The 18,592-nt window shown below is 39.7% G+C and overlaps 3 protein-coding genes across 7 annotated transcripts; all 3 read right to left on the reverse strand.

Moving 5' to 3' along the window:
- Nucleotides 1–445: 445 nt before the first annotated feature.
- dnajc8 (DnaJ (Hsp40) homolog, subfamily C, member 8) lies at nt 446–5,078 on the reverse strand. The gene is made up of 9 exons (XM_080862521.1): nt 4,943–5,078; nt 4,316–4,417; nt 3,714–3,770; nt 3,535–3,601; nt 3,159–3,253; nt 2,973–3,044; nt 1,530–1,621; nt 1,315–1,390; nt 446–1,212 (listed from the first exon to the last, which is right to left on the reverse strand). Exons 1-9 carry the CDS (start codon nt 5,012–5,014, stop codon nt 1,093–1,095), a joined length of 753 nt encoding a protein of 250 aa, XP_080718647.1. The 5' UTR covers nt 5,015–5,078; the 3' UTR covers nt 446–1,092.
- A 722-nt stretch (nt 5,079–5,800) lies between these two features.
- Nucleotides 5,801–13,480, reverse strand: LOC308384266 (heterogeneous nuclear ribonucleoprotein R). 5 transcript variants are annotated; one of them, XR_013969289.1, is made up of 16 exons: nt 13,032–13,294; nt 12,226–12,386; nt 12,014–12,132; nt 11,790–11,897; nt 11,558–11,671; nt 11,204–11,380; nt 10,899–11,034; nt 10,565–10,770; nt 10,324–10,473; nt 10,111–10,232; nt 9,488–10,026; nt 7,518–7,578; nt 7,109–7,176; nt 6,497–6,557; nt 6,104–6,210; nt 5,801–5,959 (listed from the first exon to the last, which is right to left on the reverse strand). XR_013969289.1 is itself a non-coding variant. In XM_080862740.1 (12 exons), exons 2-12 carry the CDS (start codon nt 12,380–12,382, stop codon nt 7,544–7,546), a joined length of 1,863 nt encoding a protein of 620 aa, XP_080718866.1. In that variant the 5' UTR covers nt 12,383–12,386; nt 13,032–13,294; the 3' UTR covers nt 7,400–7,543. The 5 variants fall into 5 exon arrangements, 3 of the variants coding, with proteins under 3 accessions (XP_080718866.1, XP_080718865.1, XP_080718864.1); XR_013969290.1 differs by lacking the exon at nt 7,109–7,176 and having other exon boundaries at nt 5,802–5,959; XM_080862740.1 differs by lacking the exons at nt 5,801–5,959; nt 6,104–6,210; nt 6,497–6,557; nt 7,109–7,176 and having other exon boundaries at nt 7,400–7,578.
- A 134-nt stretch (nt 13,481–13,614) lies between these two features.
- atp5if1a (ATP synthase inhibitory factor subunit 1a) lies at nt 13,615–15,413 on the reverse strand. Its single transcript, XM_080862742.1, has 3 exons — nt 15,246–15,413; nt 13,990–14,102; nt 13,615–13,904 (listed from the first exon to the last, which is right to left on the reverse strand). Exons 1-3 carry the CDS (start codon nt 15,315–15,317, stop codon nt 13,763–13,765), a joined length of 327 nt encoding a protein of 108 aa, XP_080718868.1. The 5' UTR covers nt 15,318–15,413; the 3' UTR covers nt 13,615–13,762.
- Between the last annotated feature and the right edge of the window lie 3,179 nt (nt 15,414–18,592).

Here is an 18,592-nt window from a genome sequence, read left to right on the forward strand (position 1 = left end):
GATGGGGGCTACTAATGCATCCCCTGCTGTGACGGCGCCTGGTGCAGGTGCAGGAGATCAGTGCAAAGTCATGTGAGATGGGACGCGTAAAGACGTTTAGATTTTTTCCAATGAGCCGCATGCTTTTGCAAATTTTTCTGCAAATGAGACTGGATGGAGAAAATGAGACTGGCTCTCACCATGTAACCCAAGAGGACGGGAAACATTTATATTACTCTGTATTTTCTGAAGTATTCTTTTTCCTTTGGCAGACAATGCTGCTTCTTATTTTGATGTTTGTTTTACAAATTATAGACTGTAGCTATCACCATTGTTTCATGATGTTTGCTGAGTACAACTGCAAAGAAAACTGAATTATTAAACTTTTATTTTATTTTCCCACTGTTCATTTTCAGTATTTTTTTTTTTTCATTTTGTCCTTAAAAAAGCCAAAACAGAAACTAAGCAGTTTTTTAAAATTTATTTTCTCCAAAACATAACTTGGGAGTAAAATGGTGAGCTGCTTAAATTTACATTATGAATACACAGAAGACATGCACAGAGATGTAGGTTCTCAACAAGAATGCCTGTTCCAACAACACATTTGTAAATTTGTATCCAGTTGATATTCTACTTATAAAAGGAATCAATGACAGCCAGATAATAAGAAGCATAGATGCCACATAGCTTATAGATATCTGTATCCCATAATCTAGTTATTTCACTTTTTTCTGCAAGTTTTAACAGTTTTGGAGACCACAGTGAAGTAGGCTTGTTAAGACAAAAATTTATTAAAAAACAAAACAAAACAAGGAGAACAAGAAAGCAAATGACAGCAAACCATGCTTCCACCCTCTGTCACACGAATGGAAGATGCATCATTTCTTTATTAACCGGGGCAGGTATGATCTCCAGCTCCACATCATAAATATGTACATTAGAAAAGCCAAGTACAAAACTACAGCTGTCGGGGTCGGGATGTTGTCCTACGACACAATACTGATGGCTGTGATGATGATTACACAGATGACCGCAGACAACAAGGAGAGGATACACAGAAGTGTTTCTTTCATTTAAACAGTGGATTTTAATTGAGTGAAGTCCAGTTTTACATCATTCCCTCTGTTCCATTTTGACTTTAGGGGGCTTTAGGAAGGACCTGTTCTTCTTCTCTTTGCTTTTTCCTTTGGCCTGGAAGTTCCTCCAGCTGTCCACACGTCCATCTCTTGTTTCCTGAAGAAAATAAAAATATTATTTTTCAATTAAGAAATCCAAATAGCACAGTCATCGTGTTTCTATTTACAGATGCGTAACAACTGGCATACAAGAACGCACCTCAAAGTTTTTCTGCCACTCTCGCTGTCGCTTAGCGTTCTCTGCTGCCTCGATTTCTTCTTCTCTCGCCCTTTTCCTGGTAAATTGAGAGAAATCCAGGATGTTATGAATGAAAACATTCTCTGTTTCTAAAACAAACTACCAAGTGGTAAAGACGGGTGAATGTTTTAGTCATACAGAGCAGCAACCAAGTTCTTAAAAATCCCACCAATTACCTTTCATGCATTTCCTTTGCTTCCCTCTCCTTTCTCTTGATTTCCAGCTCTGCAAACAGCTTCATGGTCTGTTTGTACACTGCTTGCTTGAACTGGAGAGAAAGAAAAATAAAAAACACATGTATGATATGAAGTACAGTAGTTAGCTCTGTTTCCTCATAGCAAGAAGGTCCCAAGTACTAAACCAGGGCTGACACGTTTGCATGTTAGGTTAGGTTAACTGGCAATTCTGAACTGTGAATTCAGCTGTTCCCTTTAGCAATCACCACAGTGGATCATTTACCTCTATTCCTATTATCCTCTGTCACATAAAGCCTTCACTACTTCCACAAATCTTTTCTGTGCTCATCCCTCTTGTCTGGCAACTCTATCTTCAATCCAGTATATTTACTACCCCTCCTCTGCACATGTCCAAACCAACTGAGCCTTGCCTCTCTAATTTTGTCTCCAAACTGCTCAATCCGAGCCATCCCTCTGATCTACTTGTTTCTAATCCTGTCTATTCTGGTCCTCTGGACGTCTTTTTGTCAGTGCTTTTTCATACATCATAGGAGATCTCGCTACCATCTTGAAAGCCTTCCTTTTCATCCTTCTGTCACAAATCACCCCCTCTACTCTGCTCTTCACCATTCTGTTACTTTAAATACCTGTGATCATCTATCTAAACTCATTCACCTTCACTGCCTTTTGGTAACACTGCTGGGCATTTATTCAAAGTACTTTAATTTCAATGGTGTCTGCCACATAAAAACTACACGCATCAGTCAAATCAGATTTAAAAAATAAAGGTTTACAGAGTTTGCCCCAAAATATTGTTTTTTAAAAGCCTCTCCCCCCTATTAAGTTACACTTTGTGGAGGTACAGAAATTATTTTACTGCTACAATATAACCTGCATTATTAACATTGCATTAATAATATATCCTACAGCATTGATATTGCATTAAAGATGTTTATTAAAGCTATTGCCACCATATTAACCTTTTTATTACAGGTGCAGCTATAATTATTTTATACACATTGCATGTTTGTGCTCATTCAGAGTTGATGCTCAGTCTATTAAAGAAGGTTTTACACAACAGATATGTCTTCACAATCTATGTGTGATGCTGTGTGTGATGATGTGATGCTGCATACTCCTGAGGAAGGAGTGTGTGTGTTTTAATAAACTCATTGTTTGATTGCACTCTTCTGGGCCTCTGTTGGTTTGTTTCATTGCTCAACATTTATTGAATTCGGGACAACTTACTTCAATGTCTTTCCTGGAGCAAAATTCTGCTATTGGTTTGCAGTGCTAGCATGATCCCTCTTTTTTACATCTTGCTAGTCCAGTAATTTGTGATAAAGACAGAACTATTCTTCACATGCCTTCCCTTTAAAACACTGTGGTTCTGAAATTACAATAAAATTATAATAAAAGTCTCAGTACCTCAGTAGAACTTACCATTTCGGGATCATCTTCCTCTACATCCAGTGGTTTCCCTTCTTTCTTCAACTGTTTCCTTTTCTCTTTTACCTTTAAAATATAAAGAAACATCGCATTAAAAAAGTCCAGATAATGAAACTGAGTAACATGGAAAAGGGGGGGGGGGGCATTAGATATTTTGTTTTCATGGTGGAAAATACTCACCATATGCTCCACATATTCCTTTCCTGCATGAATCACATCTAAGGCTCTCTTCTTCTGCTCTGGATCCAGTAAGAGTTTGTATGCCTTGTCCACAGCTGGACATAGTATAACATTAAGGCTCGATTACAGAGTGGTTTTAATGTAAGATTAGCAGATAACTGTATCACAGAGGCTCTAACAAAGTCAAATTGTTGTTTTCATACTTTTTATTTTAATTTGTACAAAAACAACAATGAGACAGAAACTGGTTTTTAGGTTTTGTTTTTTTTTCCTCCAGAGTTTATTGAGTGTCCAAATAGCCAATAAAACCCATTTTAATTAACTTGGAGCTGTACAAAAATACAAGCCAATAAGTGATGTACGTGAGAATTGTTACCTTCGAACGCTTTCTGCGCTCTGTCTGGATCGCCCTGATTTTTGTCTGGATGGACCAAAATGGACAACTGCCAAGTAAAAGAGATTTAAAATTAAAAACAAAAACAGCATTGCAAAGAACACGCCATGTCTGTAAAAATGAGGTCACTGAAAAGCCTCTCCTCCATAACACTTCCTTACCGCCCGAAACCTTTTCTTCAGTTCATCATCTGTTGCCTCTGGATCAATTTGCAGAACCTGAAAGAGATTTGAAATCGACAATTGTTAATAGCGTTGGATCTCATAGCATTGATACATCATAAGCAGTTAGAGCTTTGAAAAATATAATAACTCTTGGGTTCTGTTATTAGGCTTTGGAAAAGTTTGTCCCTGACAGGTAACTTTGGTCAATCACAGATCCTTTCAGATTGGCTGAGTGAGTAGTATGAGGAATCAAAATTATTGCACAGAATGAAGGAAGACTGTCACTTAAAAAAAACATGATTTGATTCCTAAGATCAGCACAACATTTAAAAGGGTACATTTTAAAATTGTTTCCTCTTCTTTGATTTAGGTCTAATAAGATACAGATATGAAAATAATAAGGAAGCATCAAGTATAAATATCAATTACATAAGTTCCTAAAAGCTATATACATTATTGCAGTTCCTTTGTTAATTAGAAGTGAAGTGTGAATGAATTATTAAAAATGCTACATACATACATTGATAGGTAGCATATTTAACAATGATAATAATAATTAAAAACAAAACAAAAACGACACCATTAGTGCACTAGGTTACCTCAAAAGGGTTGAGATTGAAGTATGATGCGCCAGGTCTGAGCAGTCTGTCAATCTGCTGCTTGGAGGTTAACACAGAGTCTCGCTTCTCGATCTGCTTCACCTTTAAAAATGAATAGCAGCAAAACAAAACAGTGAAAAACTTCACAATGCAAAGGTCCTGGCAAACAAGGCTTCCGGAATACATTTTTATTTTCTTCTGAATTATGTCAGCCAGCTCCGAAGAATGAAATACGAAGAACGAGAAGGATGCTCTTAATTTTTTCAGGAAGCTATCCTCATTAAATAAATACAGGTCAACATGTACACTGACCCAGCAGCAGCTTCATAAAAGGCCCGCCAACGCAGTAACTCCTATTAAGCAAGCCATAGTTTAGGTAACATGGCTTGTAGTACTAGCTGCTGATAATAATGAATAAAATAAGCCCAAATAACAGTGTTTTTTTTCGTACTAACAGAAGACTGAAGCTGCTCACAAACATCTCGTTTAACGTTAGCTTCTCGTTAGCTGATGTCAGCAGGCCTCGTAGGTGACAAACGCGGTAATCGCTCAATAACCGGCTTCAGTCGGTGCAAAGACAGCAACCGATACTTTAAAGTGAATAATCTAACTTTAAATCTGCTTTACCTCAGTGTAAAAATTTTGAAATAATTCATCCGACACATTATGCACAGAAGACTCTCCCTCGGCGGTCGCCATCTTCGCTCGGGTTTACATGTGACGTCGTGACATCACGTGACTACAGATTAAAAATAAACCTACGTAACGTAAGCACACGTTTTATAACAATTTTAAATATTGAAAAAATATGAAAGTGAATGAATGTGCTGGGTTAGAAAGGTTTAAAGTTTTTCAAATTAAAAACATTGCATTGGCATGTTTTGACATGACAGGAACTAGAAGACTTTACTTCCGCTTCGACGTTTTTTTAACCAACATTTAACATTTAGCGACGAAGGATTACAAACAGCGGTCACTCCTTCACGACGCTTTGCTAAAATCTTTAAGCTGGTGCAGGACTCTGTTGTAACACGTCTTCAGCCTTTTTTCCCAAACCAGCCCCCACTGTCGTTCACATCTGCGTATTCAATGTATCACACTTGACTGAACGTCTAAGAATATATACTTAAAAGTGCCATGGTGCAGACATCCTGTGTGACTTATGCAATATTTATTTAAACGTTTAAGGCATGAAATTTCCTTTGCTTAGGTCAACTTTGTGCTTCCTGTATTTATTTGTATTGAGTGATGTGAGGCAGTGAGTTGAGTACAGTCAGCTTGATTGGCTGAGGTCTACAGTGAGCCACATATGCCCACTCTCCTATTGCCCATTTCCACTGGTTTGACTGGAAATGTGCTATGAGACAGTCAGCTATAGTTTACTGCACTCAGTGATTTCTAATGAGATCTCAGAAATGCTGTAGTGGTATAATATTGTGTTTATACAAAAGAAAAAAAATATGCACACACAAAGCTGCAAATTTATTTGTGCAATAACATGTATCAAACAGTCCGATACATAGATCGTTCCCTCTTCCAGCAGTAAATCTTTGAGCTGGATGAATGAGCAGTGGCAGCCTACTAGGCGGAGCCAAAGGCCTCTGATGGAGCTGTGGGTCACGTGTCCATCTTTTTCTTCGATTTCTGTCCAAAGACAAAAAAAAAAGGACATGTTTTTATTTATTTAAAAATCAAGCGCTATAAAATCTTCACATCTCTGATGCATAACATTGCTCCAGCTGAGAAGGGGATCATTTATACGATTACTACATTGCAAAACTTTCTGACCTCTGACTTCTGTTGAGCCTAACGTTGCTGATGTGCCCCCCTGGGTTCTGGACCTCTGCACCTTCCTCATCTTGTGGTATGTGGTTTATCATCAGGGATAGCAGTCCCTAGAAAACATACACAAAAAGCTTGCTAAAAGAAATCCTGGTTGATCGATTTTTAAACATTAACCATCAAACCCTGCACATGACTGTAGAGAGTCATATGATGCTCATTTATAAAATCCACAAAATCCATAACTTTATATATTTTTATTCTGAAAACCTTATAAGACTTACTTGCTCTGGGAAGTTTAGAACTAGGACATCCAACATTGTTTTAAAACATGAACTAACCTAAAAATAAAATCATATTTAGTCTTTCTGAGTATTACTTGATAATGAACAATCTTACCAATCAGTCCTTTCCATTTCTGTGAACCCATTCACATGGATGGGGGCAGCTCCTTTACTGCCTGGTGACAAGAGGCAACATATAAAGACACAGTTCTGACATGAGAGGCTGTTATGGAAACTCCAGCATTTGCAGGCACTTTAATCAAAATGTGTGTGTGTCAGTAACTAGCTCTACATCCCCGGCTTACCTGTGAAACACAAATAATGTAGCCCTTCTACTGCCATCTTGTGGCGGTAAAGGGTAAAGACATCAGTTTAGAGGTGCAGCCTTTGTTTAAACACAGGCCAGTCTCACAGATGTTTAAGTTAGCAGCTCAAAATCGGATTGAATAAATATGAAAAGTAACTTCTCTAGTAAATATGGACCCCCTAATTAACACCTATTCAGCTCTGAAAATAGCCAATAAGTGCAGCATCGGCAAAGGAAACAATGCACCACTGGTAGTGCTGGTGCAGAGCTGCTACCTCTAGTGGCACAGAAGGGGAAAAGTGTCCATTCCGCACCCACCGCCCAAATTAAAGAACGCGTGGAGACAACAGACGATTTTGGTGCAGTAAGCTGAGACAGGCAGCAGGTGTTTTGCATATTTCTAGGTTTACAAATGCTTACCAAATTCCTTGGCTGGCTGCCCTTCTGGCTGTTTAATCAGTCTAAATTTGTGCACGACTCCCATTGACCTTTAGATGAAAAATTGACATTATAATTGTGAATGAAGTACCCATTATTCCCATGTTCTCTAAACCCCAGAAATCTGCCAGTTTGAATTATTATTTTCAATGATTCTTCAATCAATTTTTGATTCTTCTTGATAGCCTGGAAAAGAGGAGAGAGAGAAAAAAAAAAAATCACCCCCCCCCCCCCAAAAAAAAAAAAACCCAAGGAAAAAAACGTTGATTCACAGCAGAGTATATTAGCAAAGAGATGATAAAAGCATAGTGTATAATTAGGGCTAGTGTTTCTCCAGTGATTACAATTAGCTAGAGAAGAGGAGACAGTACTCTGTGCAAGGCTAGCTCACCCTTGAGTACCGTTCAGGTGAGTTCCTCATTCTAGCGGTGCCGCTCTCAATGCTTCTCCACCTAGGCAGGTTGGAATAAGAGGACAGACACATGAAACAAAATACAATGACACCATGGTACCAAAACGCAATGGCTAAAAGAAACAAAACAAAAAGTTTTCTAAACAGATCCTGACAGGTGATCGCTTGCTATAGCTGGAGGTGCGTTTTAGGAAATTTGGATGGTCAGATCCTTGGGGTCTTCAAAAGGAGAGAAAAAGACGATGAGATGATGTGCAGATTTTGGAAATTAGCTGCAGAAAATCCATTCCAAGTCAAATGTGTTGCTCTAAATGTTGTAAGGAGGTCAGTATCAGGACCACAGACGTGTGAATAATTTTTTTTCTACTATTATCCAAAACTGTCCTTGTCTTGAAAGTTTGTGGATACAGAGCTTAAGTTTCATAAGATGTCAGCCCTAAAAAAAGAGGGGAAAAAACAAAACACTGGAGCTGGGAGGTGCTGGAAATTTACACCTGTGAAAATCCTGTGTTAGCTACCCACTGCTCTCCAATTATTAAATGTTATACCGGTCAATAAAAAGCTCAATAAGCATTTGCATTATTTTCACAAGAGTAAATTGCTTTCCATCTTCTCGTCATAAACGACAGCATTAAGTGACGGTAGGCTGGTTGTTCACCGTTTGACAGACAGGAACAATCTTGGGTAATTGCAAGGAGTCCAATTTACAGTGCGGTCCCTTTAATTGTTGCTGCAACATTCACAACATGAATTCAGTGTGCAGGATATTACTGCAGTCTGAAGAATAAGGAATACAAAAAATAAATCCTGCTTTTGTATCATCCAGACACCTTTCGAATTCTCGTCCCGTTGTCTGACTGCGCAATTTCAGTCGTTTGTGATTAACCTTTGAGAGAGAAAGAATTTGACTTGGAAAAGAAGATATTCATCCAAATGAGAGAATTGAGATTAAAAATCAAATCAAATACTGAATGACAACACGGAATTTGAGTATCTGACAATTGACTGATGCTCAGCTGAGTTTTATTGAAACGGAACAAACGTAAAAGTTATAAATACAAAGAACATCAGAGAACAAACTGCTATGGCTCTTAAGGTAAGCCAAACCAAATTCTACTGGGCAAGTTTAAAGAAAACATAGGAAGTTATGGTATCAGTTTAAAAAACAAAAAAAACACAATTTGTCTATATCTAGAAACGCTAGGCATACACTTTAAACATTACAAAACTTTGATTTTTCTTCCTTCCTGTGGATTCTTTTCTCCACCGTTGCAAAAACAAAAAGAAAAAAAAAATGACGTAAGAAAGCTCTACCATATGCATTTATTTACAAGCAAGTCCCTAAAGCAACTATGAGAAACCACAAATAAAGGGAGTACAAGAAGGAGAAGGGAGGAAAGGGGCATGGACAGAAACTTCCTGCAAGGCAATATTCATTATTTAATGTTGTCTCAGACTTTTTGAGAAGGAAATGTCCACTTTTTTTCTTTTTGTGTGTGTAAATGTTCATTGTTGGCTTTAAAAAGAACCAGGAACAAAAAGTAACAATAAAAGCGTTTTTTGAGTGTTTTTCTTTTTTTAAAGACACGTGTCCCAATGTAACCGTAGGAGTAGGAAATGATTCACCACAACGGTTACGTTCATTTCTTCAGCCAAAAGGCTTTCCAGCCAATCATCTTGAGCCAATTCTGGGGTCTGTCCATTTATTTTTATTTTTTCTGAGATATATACAGATTTTTTTTTCCACGAAGGATGAAGAATAAAAAGTCAATCAAAAACATTGTGGCCAATCTCCTGTTTGTTTTTTTGTTTTTTTTATTGTTGTTTTTCTTTTTTTTTCTCTTTTCTTTTTTTTTTGTTGCCAAATACCTTTTGGTGCATCTACTTCCACTGTTGCCCATAAGAATCCTGTGAAAACTCCATGGTGTCATTACTGTAACCATAGTTACCAGAATAGTCGGCCCCTTGCTGCAGGGGCTGCTGGGCGATGGGCTGGGACCCCCAGTTCTGTTGGTTGTTGGTCTGGCGGCGCTTGGAGTCAGGCTGGTTAAACACGTCTGCCTTCCTCTTTCCGCCGACGTTGCCGCCGCGATTGCCCCTGGCCCCGCGAGGACCGCGGCCCCTCTGAGGCTGGAAAGGGGCACCTCGCCCTCCTCGGCCACCCCTCGGACCACCGAGGGGTGGCCCTCTTTGGGCGTAGCCACCCCGGCCTCGTGTCGGTGGAGCTCCACGAGCCCTGGGAGGAGGTGGACCTCCCCTGCTGGGACGAGTACCACGGCCCCTCATGGTGTACACGTCTTCGTAGCCGTAGTAAGGGTCTTCATAGCCACCACGGTAGTCATGATAGTCGTAGCCATAGTAGTCATCGTAGTAGTCATCATAGCCATAGTAATCAGGTGGATAGGCATAGCCCCCTCGGCCACCACGGCCCCTGCCTCGGCCCGGCGGAGGCATGCGTGGAGGTGGATAGTAGTAGTAGTCATCATACCTGGAAAGAAGAAGATATCACTTCAAGCAGTTGATTCCTTAAATGAGAAGACGTCAGCTGACCAGTCAGATGTCTCTGACTCACCCCGCATTTCTGGTAGTCTGCCGAGCTGCTTGGCGCTCTTTCCTCTTCTTGTCTGGGGGCTTTGCCAAGACAATCTCAATTTCTTCTCCTCCCAGTTCCTTCCCATTCATCTCCTCCATTGCCTAATCAAACAAAACAATCAGTTTCTCATAAAAGAAACTCACGGAATCGTCACACAAGCAAAAAGGTTTGGCCAAAGCACGAGAAACTCACCTTTACGGCAGCATCCCTCTCTTCAAAATGGACAAAAGCGTAGTCTTTCAATTTCTTCACTCGTTCCAGCTTTCCAAACTGGGAAAAGGTCTTTTCAAGAAGCTCCTCAGTCACTGCTGTTGCCAGCTTCCTCACAAAGAGCACCTTTACCTGTAACAACAGAGGAAACAGTATGTTTGTCGCACTGGAATGCAGAGCATGCCTGATGTGTATTAAACAATGAGACACTAAAATCACTAACCTTAGCCATGACCTCTGGGTCTGGTTCAGCTACAGGGTCAGCCCACTCCACAGTGACCGGGTTCCCCCACACTTTGACCTTGCCGCTCATCAGGCGACGGCGAGCCTGTGCCGCGGACTTGTGGTCCTCATACTCGAGGAAACAGAAACCACGGTTCTTTTTCTTGTCATCCGGCTGATGATACAATATCACCTCTTGGAGACCCTCTGTGAGGTAAACAATAACATCTGACTTTCACAACCATTGTTGTGTGTGTTTATCAATCATTTTTAAGCACTGATAATTTGTTTAAATGAGTCTCTAAGAAACAAAAACCTGCATGTTAGAAACAAACCTGTCACTTTGCCAAAGTCTTCCAATATACTTTCTCTTGTTTTGTTCTTTGGAATCGATCCGACAAACAGGCGATTGTTTGCAACAGATATACAAACTCCCAAGTACTTGCCAGGGCGGATTTCATGGTTATCACACTGTAAAAAAACAACAACAAAAAAACCCCAGACAAGTTAACAAATGAGTGAAATGAGCTGAAAATACTGTGAAGCACAAGTTATTACACTTTCTAATAAGTAAACCTTTAAGTCTATTTCTCCTCAAGCTGTTAAAATATGGACTGATATTTCCCGCGACATTACTTACAAGCTTCACAGCCTTCTGTGCATCATCCTTATTGCAGTATGTGATGAAGGCATAACCTCTGTTCTGACCAGATAAAGGGTCCATCATTAACCTGAGGTCCCAGATGGGACCAGCAGACTCAAAGAGCGGCACCAGCTCATCTTCATACAAATCCCTGGGGATTTTTCCAACAAAAACCTGAGGAGAGGACAGAGGGGAAAGAAATGTGAGAGAGCGTAATGATTTGCAAAACATTACGCTTTTAGTCTTTATGAATGACATTTAGCTTATATTTTCTCAATCTTACACAAATAATAAAACCCAGCCTTGGAAATCATGACAGACAATTTTTTAATCTGTCAATCACTTCTCTACCTCAGTTCCACTGCCTGGATGAGTGCCTTTGAACACATCCTCAGGTGGAGGACCCCCATATTTTCTCTGGCCTGTAGTGACATCCAGGGTGTATCCTGTGCGCTCCAACAGGGCCTGAAACACACACACACACAAAACAAACATTAACTGAACTGCGGCTGCAGAGGCGTGTTTATATGACATTCAATCTGACCCGCTACACAAAAGAGCTTAGCCAAATGACTTTGTTTACCTTTATTTTTGCCTCATCTGGGCCCTTGGTGGACTCTTGTACCTTACTTCCTTGTTTTTCTCTCTGCCTGTAGGTCTTCATAACTCCACAAAGGAAAGCACTTTTATTCTGCAATGAAAAACAAAATCAAATGAGATAATCAATTTGCAACAATTTGTGTCAAGTTAAAACTCCTGTCAAGGGCAAATAGACATGGGTCTATTCATTTTCTCCTATGTGGATACCTGTACATGGGACAGGTCGCTCTCTTTGAACTGCTGCAGCACAGTAAGCGCTCCCTCCTCATTGAATTCCCGCAGTGCATCGATAGCCCTTTCATCCAGGTCAACGTATGCCACTAGGCCTACGGGTACAATGGACGTTCAGCATCAGGCTCAGCTACAGAAAAGCAGCTATACATTATTCTTTTAGTGGAAATAAACAAACAGCCACTCACCTGTCTGGAAGATATTATCTAGACTTTCAGCTACTTTCTGGGGCAGCCCAGCATCAAGGAGGGTCTGGTAGTTCTCTGTGTGTGTTGTGGTCACATCCATAGGCTCTTCCTCCTCCTTTGCCGGGGCAGAACTACCGTTTACCTCAGCAGCAGCCATTCTCCTTCAGCAGCAAAGCAAAGAAATACATTTTAATGGTTCTTTTTAAGAGTTTATTTTACTTAAAATCAGACCAATAAAAAGAAAGATCCACGATCCTAAACTACATTTCAATCTTTATGTATGTCATCAACTCAAGTGCAGTTAATCAAGTTGATTTACAAGCTTTATGTTTTCTATTTAATTACAAAAAAATAAAAAATAGGACTCACTGGAACTGTAGTTCTTATAAATGTAATTTAATAACTATAATTGGCGTCGACACGTTATAATGTACTGCACAACAACAACCTGGTCACTTCAAGAAAACACGTACAGCCTCAGTCCCGCCCCCCTTCACATGCAGCTTGCAAGCCAGCGAAATGAATGCTTTTCTTTTTATGTATTTACGTCCATATGTTTTTGACCCCACAACACCCTCTTCTACAAGTAGACAACGCTGGATAGATTTTACAGCATTTTTAGTCAAGAGGGATCCCCGAATACGTTATCTTGCCCTTGCGGAAAAAACAAAACAATGATGATGGTTAGCTTTCTAGCTGGCTAACGAGCTTACATACGAAGGCCTCGCCGTGCAGAAAGACACCTTTCGCAAATCAAGTACACGCGCGCCCCGTACACGGGCAAACACACAGTTAGCGAAACTCACCAGAGCGAATCAGGAAACTAACTCCGACGGGTGTTAAAACGTGAAACGACTAGCCTATCGGACATACAAATAGTGTCTAAATGCGCGGAATATGTTTGAGTCTAACCCACGAGACAAATTTCCAGACAGATACGGTCTCGTCGTCGGCTCGCCGGAACAACGCCACTGCTTCGAAATCATCGCGAGATGTGGACGAAAACTCGCCGAGTATGTTCGTTTTGACAGGCCAGGCCGGGCGTGCTCGTATCGGACAACCTGAAGCTTATAGTAAGTTTAAGACGTATGCTTACCGCTTATAAGCAATGAAGTGAGCTGAGCTTAACGCCAACCAAACCAGGCGATAACCGGGGCCAAGCTCAAAAGGGCTTTGCAACTCAAACTAAGCGGGTAGCGCTGGGATCAAAAACGAGCCCTCCATCAGCTATCCAACCACGGAGAATGAACTATAACTGGCACCGCTTTAATCCAATGGGAGCCACATTTCTACATACAGGATCAGCCTCCTTTTTCTAAAAAACAAATCAAAGCTCAAAGTAAAGAAAAAAAAAAGTTAGGCAATAAAGGAGAGGCAATTAATTCTGGATACATGTGAAAATTAATCATTTTATTTTATTGTTTTTGAAGTTATAGTGTTAACATGACCTCAGCTTTACATAAGCTGGACAAAAATCAATGCCTAATAACCATTAACCTTTTGATACGTCTGGGCTCCTAAAGAGAAATAACAAGGTTCAGTCGTCATGTTTAAGCTTCCTGATTTTGCCCTTGTGGCGATCGATTTCCTTCTGTAGACGCTCAATCTCCTTTTTGTGGTGCTCAATCTCTTCCGTATGATGCTTCCTTAGTGCTTCCATCTGCTCCTTCTCCTTCTGCCTACAAGCGGAAAAAACAAACAAAAAAAAAAGTTAATGGGTGAAAGTGTTGTGGGGAAAAAATAAAAATCCCAGGGAATATTTACCTGAAGTATCGCTCCTCTTCCGCTACTTCTCTCTTTCCAAATGCACCTCCGGCCTCTCTCACAGAGCCTCCTCCACCACCACCTTTCCCAGCTCCCTTGCCCAACTCACCAAGCTAGAAGAAAAAAACAAAACGATAGACATCAAAGTGCAAGTGCTATTATATTAGGACCAACATTTCTGTAAATCAAGACAAGTGCATTTATTTTCCATCTGACCCACAAGTATACGCTCATCCATCACAAGTTAAAATCTTGACACATTGGAGATGGTGGCACTGACAAAATGACAGAAGGCTCAGCTGAAGATGTAAAGATCTTCACTGGGATGACCAGATTGGACAAGTTTAGAAATGAGTACATTTCGAGCACTTGGAGATAAAGTTAGGGAAGCAAAGCTGAGATGGTTTGTACATGTGTAAAGGAAGGATAGTGGATATATTGGATAAAGGCTGTTGAAGATGGAGCTGGCAGGCAGAGGGAAAAGAGGAAGATGTCAGAGGAGGCTCATGAATATAATAAAGAAGAAGATGCTTAGGGATGGGGTGATATGAGCTGGAGACAATCGATCTGCTGTGACAACCTCTAAAGGAGGCAGCTGGATGTTGTAGTAGAAGTGTGCCAGGCAGCAGCTCATACTGAGTGTACAGAATGTGGAATAGACTACAGTGATCTTTTTGACCTTTGACCATTTTCATTGGAGTCTGAATAAGGTGTGCCAACCTTCAACTGAAATGACACAGTAAGGTTAGATTTTTCACTTCTTTCACGGACTCCTTTCAGCAACAATATATGTTTGAAACAATGAATAAAGCTTAATTTAATTAATTTTTCCTTCCAAGATAAGGGGCTTGCCACATTTCAGCAGTTTTGCACATAAATGCTGGTGATTTCAGGTATTTACACAACTAAAAAGGGGATAAAATATTTATTTTATCCTGTTCATAAGAACAGCGTTACAATTAATGTCACATACTTAGTCTATATAGCCATAAACCAACTGACATGTCGCAAAAAAGTGAGTCAGTAAAGTGTTTAGGGGTAAATAAAACTGCACATACATCATTTTGCGTGTTTTTCATTGCAGCCATGAGGGATCTTCTGTCGTCTCTATTTACAAACATCACTGTTTGCTTTTTCCACCAATTAAGTCGCATTTTTGACCACCTGGCTTCCTCGCGAGCCTTTTACTGATATGGCAGACGTTAGCGAGCTAGCTGCTAACGTCCAAAACTGTCACCAAACCCACCAAAGTTTACCTGATCAGATGCCATTCTGATCTGAGAGGCGACGCATCTCCTCAGGTTTGCCCCCAGAAGAAGTCTCGCCATTGCCACTCAAATAACAGCTAAAACAACTGCACCAAAACAGAGAAAAGTTTAGTGCGACTAGTTGTCCTTTTAGCACAAAATGCGGAAATTTGAAGTAAACGCCTTGTATGGGCGTGGAGAATACAGTTTGTGGCACATGCGCGCTTGCTGCTGCCACCACCCGGCGAGGGGGAGAAGTGCAGCAGTTCCGTCCATATGGCTCCATCTTAAATTTCGTATTTCAGCTTGTTTCAGCACTTTCAGGTGATTTTTTTTAGCTTTTCAGTCCAGAAGTCATCTGCATAAGATCTAAGAAACAAATCGCGTGCATACACATTAAATGTAATTTCAAGTGGATCAGTCCAGTTTCTCAAATGCCTCACACCACAACATTTCTGATTTGTCTGGATGTAATCCCAGGTGATAGGAATTGCAGAAAAGTTTAAAATTTCAAATCCTTACTGACAATAATTTTCTAAAAATAAATTAATATAAAAAAAATAAATAAAAAGAGACATTTGAAATTCCAATATCTAGACATCTAGATGACCTTGAGCCCGATCCTTCATATTTTTAAGGATATATATCTTTTATTGCTCTCTGGATATGGACTTATGGAGTGCAGCTGACGTTAACCCCAAATGATGGATGCTTAAATTTCCTAAAATATCTGGATGTTTGCTATCTGACAGCAGATTTGGAGGCCTGTAGAAAACACCATCTTGCAGGTAGAGGACTGATATTCTATTTACAGCTGAGATGACCAAATCCCAACAAATTAATGTGGGACAAACACAGCGGTGCACGTTACTAGTGCTGAGCCTTTTTGGTAACTTGTAACATCCACTAATTGGCAAAATATTATGCAGGTTAACATACGTCTGAATAAAAATAAAAAGTTTTTCCTTTTACACTCACTGAGTAAGAGCCAGGCTTTAGAATAGTGTCCTGTGCAGCAAGTGAAAATGTAGGATGTGATCTCAAGATGTGGGACAGGAGTGCCAACACTGTGCAGTCCCACTTAAAGAGGGACAGCTGATTGCCCTATTTACAGCTTCTCATATACAAAGCACATAACACTCAACAATCCAAGTCAACTTTGTTTCACAGATATTAATGGGATTAATTATCATGGTATGGTAAAATCCAAATTAAGCTAGTATTTTCTGTATATCTATATATTAAATTTTGTGATGGTGTCCTTTCTCATTTCCTTGATATTTATCTACATCAGCCAAAGATGATTTTGAAAACAGAACAAAGTCTTTTATTTCAGTTCAAGTTTTTTTTCTGGCCAAGAAGAGAGGGTGTGTGCTGGATGCCTCAGCACAACATAACTGCAAAAACAAGCAGATACGCAGAGATAAGCAGAACCTAATTAAAAGATGAGAGAGAAAAACATGATAAATTACAATTTATTTATTGAGGAACGGGATCTGCTAGGGATTTGACAAGGAACTAATGGGATCACAGTGGGGTTTTAGTGAGCATCTTGTCAGGTACTCCAACTGTGAAACGTGGTGGTGTATATATACATAACTTGGACCTGCTTTGCTATTACTGACAAACCAGTGACGTCCAAATTATACCAGCAAATTCTAAAGGAAATATTCCAGGCCACAGTTTCAAGAGAAAGTGGGTCATGCAGCAAGACAAAGACAGTCTGCACATGAATTTGCCTACAAGAGAATGATCAGAGAAGAATGAACTCAATGTTCTGATTATTATCCAACGGATACACTAGGAGGCAGTGGGTACACATCTTAGCAGAAAATGCAAGTATATGTAACCCAAGCCAAGATTAATTGCTGTAATAAAAATATACTGGAGATATGCAGTTAATGCACTGAGGGTAGAGGAAAACTGTTTCATTGTACTTGGCAGGAAGATTAAAACAATTTGGGCTGAGATTAGAGGGTAAAAAAGAGATTTAAAATGAAATTCAACAAGGCCTAAAGCTATGCATAATTGATTTGTATTCAGAAGGACACAATTATACTAAAAATGAACAATTTTTAATAAGTGTCCTTTTTTTATAACAGTCAAAATGCTGGCAGCTATTCTGGAAAATAAAACAAAAACCCCATAGACTAAATTTGCATACTGAATAGAACAAATCATGTCAAACGTTTGATTAGAAAGAACATGTTGAAAACAAAAGGTTTTAAAGAGACCTTTAAAAAAATTAGGGGATCATGTTGGTTTGTTTTTGTTGTATTTTATGAATTCCTCGCTGAGTTAGCTTTTTTCGATGGCAAATATTTAGACATATTTACTGCTGCACAAAGCCAGGTAGTGTCAGATTTACTGATTTTTCTCTTCACAGATATATAATGGTGAATTATTTTGAAGTTTATTTTCTAAGAATTAATCATAAGCTTTGATATGAGAAGGCAGAACAGTGACTGCTGGGTACAGGAGGTGATGACTGTCTGAGATTACGGTCAAACAGAAGTCAGGCTGGCTTAATTTGATGTTTGGCATACTCTCATGTGTTATAGGAGAGCTTGTGAAAAGAAATACATTACCAGTTACACAGAAAACTGCACTTTGAACTTTGTTGGTGGATAAATTTCCCAGTTCTTGTAAAAGCTGACCTCACAGGAGGTCAGCTTTGAGGGGTGGCTGCGATTTAGCGGGCAGAGCAGGTCATCTACTAAATCAGAGGTTTGGCGGTTTGATCCTTGGCTGCTCCAGTTTGCATGTCGAAGTATCCTTGGGGCAAGATACTGAATCCCTGGCTGCTCCCGGTGCATTCATGGGAGTGTGATGTACCACAGGAGATAAGATGTACCACAACGTAAGGAGTGCTCTACATGTTGATAAATATGTTTTTTTCCTTTCGATTAGATGATGGGTGAATGAGACATGTTGTATAAATTGCTTTAAGTGCTCAAGCTGAGCAGAAAAGTGCTTCATAAGAACCAGTCCATTTACTCTATGTTACCATCTTTTGGACAATTTTGAGAGTGCATTTATATGCAGGAGGGACAGTTCTTATGAAACTGAATAATGCAGCCTAAGCAAGTTTTCTAGTTACTCAACACAATTAGAATTTTCCATACAATGACATGAACTGTTTATGCTTGTAATTGTAGTTACACTGAACTGAGGCTGCAGTCGGTTTTTGCCCCTGAAAAGCTGAGGACTGTTTGTCACCGGAAATTCATTCCCCCTATTCAACCAAGAATTCCGATTCAGTTTCACTCAGTCTATTTACGCTAACATAATAAATTCTTTCCTGGACTCAAGTCTAACGCACATAAGTGGGAAAACATATCATAAATTGTGAAAGA

Source organism: Rhamphochromis sp. 'chilingali', assembly GCF_963969265.1.
Source record: "Rhamphochromis sp. 'chilingali' genome assembly, chromosome: 17".
In the NCBI taxonomy this organism is placed as follows: Eukaryota; Metazoa; Chordata; class Actinopteri; order Cichliformes; family Cichlidae; genus Rhamphochromis; species Rhamphochromis sp. 'chilingali'.